At 61.3% G+C, this 6,000-nt stretch overlaps 1 protein-coding gene across 9 annotated transcripts in view; it reads right to left on the reverse strand.

Annotated features, from left to right (window-relative positions):
- RRBP1 (ribosome binding protein 1) overlaps nt 1-6,000 on the reverse strand; it is a 66,688-nt gene that overhangs the window by 3,727 nt on the left and 56,961 nt on the right. For all 9 annotated transcript variants that reach the window (XM_040447757.1, XM_040447756.1, XM_040447759.1 and 6 more), the window contains 7 exons: nt 4,075-4,167; nt 3,910-3,993; nt 3,665-3,754; nt 2,867-2,959; nt 2,379-2,450; nt 1,700-1,795; nt 1,049-1,132 (listed from right to left, as the gene is read on the reverse strand). In XM_040447757.1, the coding sequence (XP_040303691.1) occupies nt 1,049-1,132; nt 1,700-1,795; nt 2,379-2,450; nt 2,867-2,959; nt 3,665-3,754; nt 3,910-3,993; nt 4,075-4,167 (612 nt within the window). The remainder of the gene's footprint in view (nt 1-1,048; nt 1,133-1,699; nt 1,796-2,378; nt 2,451-2,866; nt 2,960-3,664; nt 3,755-3,909; nt 3,994-4,074; nt 4,168-6,000) is intronic.

A 6,000-nucleotide genomic window follows, 5' to 3' on the forward strand; every position in this document is an offset into this window, starting at 1 on the left:
CTTTCCTGCTTCCCTCCTTCCCAACACCAGCCCCCCAAAGGTGACCCCAAAATGCGCAGGCCTTTGATGATGAGGAATTTGGGGATCTTCTCTGCACAGGACCTCAACTGGGACAGCACCCCTAAGGCTGGTCGCCTAGACCCGGCTTAGGTTAGCAGCTTTCGGGCTCAGGTGATTCGGCATGGATGGCACCTGCCCTCTAGTGTGACAGTCCCAGGTGAGGCCCTAATAACCTGAGGGGCCCCTGTGGAGTCAGGAGCTTGTGCCCCAACATGGATGCTGCTGTGAGAACGCCAGCACCACGGACCAGACCTTCCGTCTCCTCTCAAAAAACCAGGCACGTGTGTTTGTATCCAAGATCTACCAATTTCTAAGTGTTAACCGTGAATTCAAGGTGTGAAGAAAGACCACAGATCCAACGGAATAGGCTGTGGCCTCCGGGGCCACGGCTTGTGGCTGTAGTCCCACAGCTGGGACCAGGACGGGGAGGCCCGACTCCGTGGGGCCTCACTGACCTTGCCGGGCAGCAGGGAGCGGGGCAGCTGCCAAAGCAGACAACTAAGAGGACCCGAGGTCACCTGCACGGCAGGGAACCCCACACAGCAGGAAATGGCACCCCCGGTCATCCCCCTGCCTCAGTGCCCACCCATACATTTGACTGAATGGGTCTGAGCCACTGCTGAAGTGAGAAAACACCCGAGGGCCACGGAGGGCGAGGTAGTGCTGAGCCACAGGGCTCACGGAGATTTGAACTTCCCAGAACCCCTGCCCTGAGCTCCCAGTGCCTTTACGGGGCCAGGCCGCACCAGGGGACGTGTGACTAGAGCCCGAGCACTGGCCCTGGCAGCCACACGCCCAGCTCCGAGTTCTGGGCCAACGCGCAAGGAGCCCCTTCAGCACGGCTGATCAAAGCCGGCCCCAGAGGTTACACCGGGGCACACCCCACTCCACTGTGCCGTGTGACCTTGCACGGGGTGGAGAACCACGACTGGCCAATGAACCGCACACACGCCCTGGCACCATTCCCCTCCCGTCCACGCTCACTCACCAGGGCGAGCTCATTGCTTTGTTTCTGGGCTTCACTCTTGGCTGCATCCAGCTGAGACTGAGATTCTAATAAAAGTTGCCTCAACTTGGAGAGAAAACGAATCCAGGTGATGGGGGGAAAAGGAGAAAAGAAAACCAGTTCCTATGAGTTAACACCTACGCACACAAGCCGCTCCAAGCCCTGAGAGCATTCCGGAGCAGCATGGGCCTGGCAGGGGCTCCTCGGCCTCCCCAAACTACGGTTTCTCTCTGAAGACGTGGGGAAGACAGAATCCACTACAGGCCTGTCTTGGATCTTGGTTTACAGACCATCTTATAAAATACGGCCAAAAGTTTGAAATCAAACCAGGACTGGGGGGGTGGGGGGGGTTGCCGCCTCTGAACAGTCAGTAAACGGTATCAAATTTAAGCCCATTTGCCTCTGAAATGGTGTCCCCGGGCCAGGGAAGGAAGTGGCCTCACGAGGCTGTCCTGCTGTATGCTTCCCTGCTGGTGGCACGGTCTTTCTGCCATTGGCCCATGACACCCCTCTCAGGTCAGCTGGCCCACGGCCGGGGCAGAAGCCCGAGAGCCCAGACTCTGAGTTCCTATTAATGAGCACCATGGAAGGAGAAACCCAGGACGGGCTGGAGACCTCGCCGGGCAGACTCATCCCTGCCACCTCCTTGGCGTAGCTCTGGCACTCGGCGCTGGAGGCCGCCATGTGCTTCTCCAGCTCTGCTTCCAGATGTGAGGTGTGTTCCCGCACCTGGATACACACACACACACACACACACACACACACACACACACCACAGGCCTCGAGTGGGCCAGCAGGAGGCACTGACCACGGGGGACAGGGTGACGGGGCGCAACAAGGCTGGCTGCCCTGGGGTAGGGGCTGGGAGACTTTCCGTGGCCTGTTGGCGATGGGCCAACCAAGGACAGGCAGAAATGAGTCCCTGGCAGCAGAACACTGTCCTGAACTCCGGCACTCCTGGGCCCAGATGTGTTCCAGACTCCACGGTGGGGAAGAGCTTTTAGATTTCCTTGTTAGGTGGGCACCAGAGGCCCCCTCCACAAGGCCAGGGCTGACCGTGTCTGCAGAGCCCTGGGGCCACCCGACGCCCCTCCCACGCTGCAGACGCTGCCGTGTGCCGGGGCCGGGCATCCCGCACAGGCCCTCTGCTATCTCGGGCCGCTCCGAGTTGCCAAGTGGCTCTCAAGAAAGAAAAGCAGGACAGACGAGATCCCTCCGCCCCTCTCAACACGTGCGGTCCACGAGGGAGAAAGAACTACGGTGGCCTCTGTAATGAGGAAAGCAGCCCTCTGGGCAGAGCCCCCGCGCCTACCTGATCTGAACTTTCAAGTTCTCCTCTCAGCTTCTCTACGATCTCTTCGAGATGTGTCACTGTGACCCGTGACTGCAAAGCAAGGGCAAGGTCCCATCAAATGCGAGCCCCTGGGATGCGGTGCCACGTGTCCCCGGACCCGAGCAGGACGGGGCCCCCTGTCCCAGGAAGCCCAGTGGTGCCCGCCCACCTCATGCATGACCAGCAGCCTCTCCCTAGGGTAGGGGTGGGGGTGCCCTGCAGACGGAGAAGTCAGCAGTCACTCCGTAATCAACACTTTATGTGGCATCGCCAAAACCCAGCGCACTCGCCTCCTGGCTTCCAGGAGACCCACGTGACCCCATCGGCGCTCCCCCTGGTTTTGATGAATTCTGATCTAGCTGTGGGCCTTTGGGAAGTTGTGTCTGAATTCTTAGGGAAGGCGGACCCCCCCAGAGCGACGCCCAGGTCACCGGTCCCAGGCCAGGGTCTCAGGGCCCTTCCAGTACCTTCTGGAGCTCCTCCTCCGTGGCGCTCACTTTGGCCTTCCACACCTGCTCCTCCTCCTCCACGCTCCTCTGTAGGTCCTTGAGCATGCCCTCCTGGGGGAAAGGGACACTGAGGCGGGGCCCCTCTGCCTGTAGACCGCACCCCCATGAACACAACCGCAGCCTAGTGCCCCTGGCTCCTCTGGGATGGCTGCCTGGCTGTCAGCGTGGCCCAGCTCTGACTTCGTCATAGTTGTCACATGGGGAGGAAGGCGGGCCACAGTCCCCGAGTGGGGTCTCTGGCCAGTGTGCGAACGAAGGCTGTGCGTGGGCCATGCAGGGGAATGAGGTCTGTGACCCGAAGGACACCACCAGGGTTCTCATCTCCGTTGGGTTTGCCACCAGCGCTGATCTCGGGCCCGGGACGGGGTCGGGCAGGAGGTCTAGACTTAGTGTGGCTCCGGCAGTCACACGGACAGTGGCTGCAAGCCCGCCGTCAGCCAGATGCCCACCTCTTCCTTTCCCAGACTGTTCCGTGTCCCGACTGTCTCTGCACCCCCAGCTCCAAACCCGCAGCCCAGCCCTCTCCTCCGCTCAGAAGCAACGAAGGCCTGAGCACCTCCTTCATCCCCTTTGGGGCCCAGGCAGGGGCAACGGCTCGCCCAAGGGCGCACAGAGCCAGAGTCTGAACCCAGGGCTCTTTCCCCCAGGGCCACTGGCCTGCCCACTGCCTGGAGGCTCTGAGAGCTCTTTCCTGGCAGCCCCGTGAGGGACACCCAGCCAAGAGCCTTGCCAGAGGTCCTGCCTCTCGCACCCTACCGTCTCCGCCAGGATGGTGCGGTACTGGTCACACTCAGCCTGCAGACTGTTCTGGGTCTCCTCGGCCTCCCTCAGCTTGGAGGCCAGGTCCTGAGGGCAGAACAGGGGTCTGGCTAGCCAAGCACAAAGGTTTCGCCCAGCTGCCTGATGAGGCAGCTCCAGGCACCCTCCCTTCCCAGCAACAGGGGACAGCAGAAGTGACGGCGGCGGCCCCGGCAAAGGTGTGTGTCGGCACCCGTGCTTACCGAGGAGGGCTCTGTGCTAGCTGGCGGTGGCTTCAGCAGCTCGGGGCCCTTCTCTCGGAGTTCCTGCAGCCACTCGGTGTAACTCTGCCACAAAACACACGAGGTAGGGCCCGGAGAGATTTCCTGTGGGCAGTGGGGTCCCGCGGGAGCCACCTCGCCTCCTACCTGGTGTGCCGAGCCAGAGAGCGCTGGCAGCAGGGCGAGCAGGGCTTCCTTGGTCTGTGCCTCGGTCAAGCTGAGCTGCCTCTCCGATTCCTCCTAGAGCAGTGGTGGGTGGGTGGGGGAGCGCAGCATTCAGTTGTGACACTTAGGGCAACCCCAGGGAGTGTTCCTGGAGATGCCCGGTCCCCACCTCAGCTCTTCAGGGGAGGAACAGAATCAAAGGAGAAGACAGGTAGCTTCCGTGGGACCGAAAGGGGTGGTGGAGTGGGGGCTCAACCTCAGCAGCCAGGCTCTGGCCACCTCGGCCTGCGCTGGGTCAGTCCCGACAGATCTCAGTGCTGACGGGGAGACAGCAAGGTGCCCACGTGGCAGGTGCAGAACCATCGGTTCTGAATTTTGGAGCTCTCCACATAAGCATGTGCGTGCTCCTGTGTGCATGTGGACGACCAAGCTGCTGGGGGGGGGGGGGGGGGGGTGGGGGGGGGGAGGCAGAGGACAGGTGAATCTCCTAGCAGCCACCACTTAAGGGCTATTGCCAGCCAGGAGCAGCGGGGATCAGGACCCCCACTCTGCAAAGGAAGGGACCCACCCAGAAGGGCTAAGGGCTTGGTTGGGGTCCTGGCTCTTCTGAAGCCTGACTCACACTGGCCAGGCTGCCAGGCCAGACCCCATCCGCCCTCCTTGAGGCTCCCACGCAAAGCGCAAGGAGGACCCCGGGGAGGTTTCTGGCTAAAAGAAAGTCTTATCTAGTATCCTGTGCCCAGTAGGTTGAACCTGCTGCCGACGGCATGGCTGGAGACCCGAAGGTGACGCGAGAACTCTGACCGGATCAGGACCTTCCAATGCTGTTCTGGAATGTGCATGACAAACGGACGCCCCGTCCGCCCACAGCACCCATGTGATCTACACTCAAGTCTCAGAAGTGGACCCTTCTTGGCTCACCACCGATGCAAACAACGCTGCTGGTCGATGCCGGTGGCCTGCTCTGAATCCTTGACCTCATGACCCCATTCAGGCCCCCTGGCCACGTGAGTCCCAGGCAAGGGCCAGAGGACACAGAGACCAGCGCCTATCAATCTGGCTGCATGACTGCAGGTGACATCTCTCACTACAGCTCCTGCATTTGCCACAGAAAGGCCACAGGCTTCCAGGTCACCTCCGAGGAGTCTAACTACAGCTGTTGACCTGAGGCCAGCCCTCCACCTCCTGCCTTGTCTTGGGGCCTCATCTGCTACAACCCTCAGGCTTCCTGGGAGGCTCATGAAAGTCACTGCAGAGCTCATGATAACAGGACAGACATTCCTTCTGCATGAGCGAGGCTGGGAGGGGAGGGCTAGCTGCCCCGGGGCCTTTCATCAAGGACGGAAACGGGTGGCAAGAGGGGGTGGGTGAGGCCTCCCATGGCTGCCACTGCAGGCCACGTCCCCAGGCCAGAGCTCAGTGCTGGCTCCCGGCCCAGGGCTCCAGAGGCAACGTGGGGCCCCAAACATGGAGACACCCACATTCCGCCGAGCTGGGTGGCACAGATCCCGGGACCTATAGACAGCTTGCTGCTAAAGACAACTTTCCTTCTGCTACTTATGGTAAAGATCAACCACAGGACTTACTGGGCCAGGATCTCATGGGCCCCAAGAAAGTGGCCAGAGAGAAAAACAACTTGAGGACCGCCAACCTTGGGCTCAAAGGCAGTGAGGCCAGAAGGGCTCAGAGCCCCATGGCCGCTCAGTCTCTGCACCCTAATGGCAAAAGGCCCAGGTGAGAAAAAGCACCGGGGGGTACGTTCCCCTCTTCACCTTAAGGAGAAATGAAGGAGAGGGAGGAGGAGGGTAAGGGGGACGATGCAGGTGCACAGGGCACACTGTCCGCTGGCCTCGGGGCCCCCTGGCACGCATCTCTGAGGGGCCCCCTGGCACGATCACCGAGGGGCCC

The sequence above is a fragment of the Herpailurus yagouaroundi genome, unplaced genomic scaffold, assembly GCF_014898765.1.
Source record: "Herpailurus yagouaroundi ecotype Mexico unplaced genomic scaffold, PumYag 196, whole genome shotgun sequence".
Taxonomy (NCBI): domain Eukaryota; kingdom Metazoa; phylum Chordata; class Mammalia; order Carnivora; family Felidae; genus Herpailurus; species Herpailurus yagouaroundi.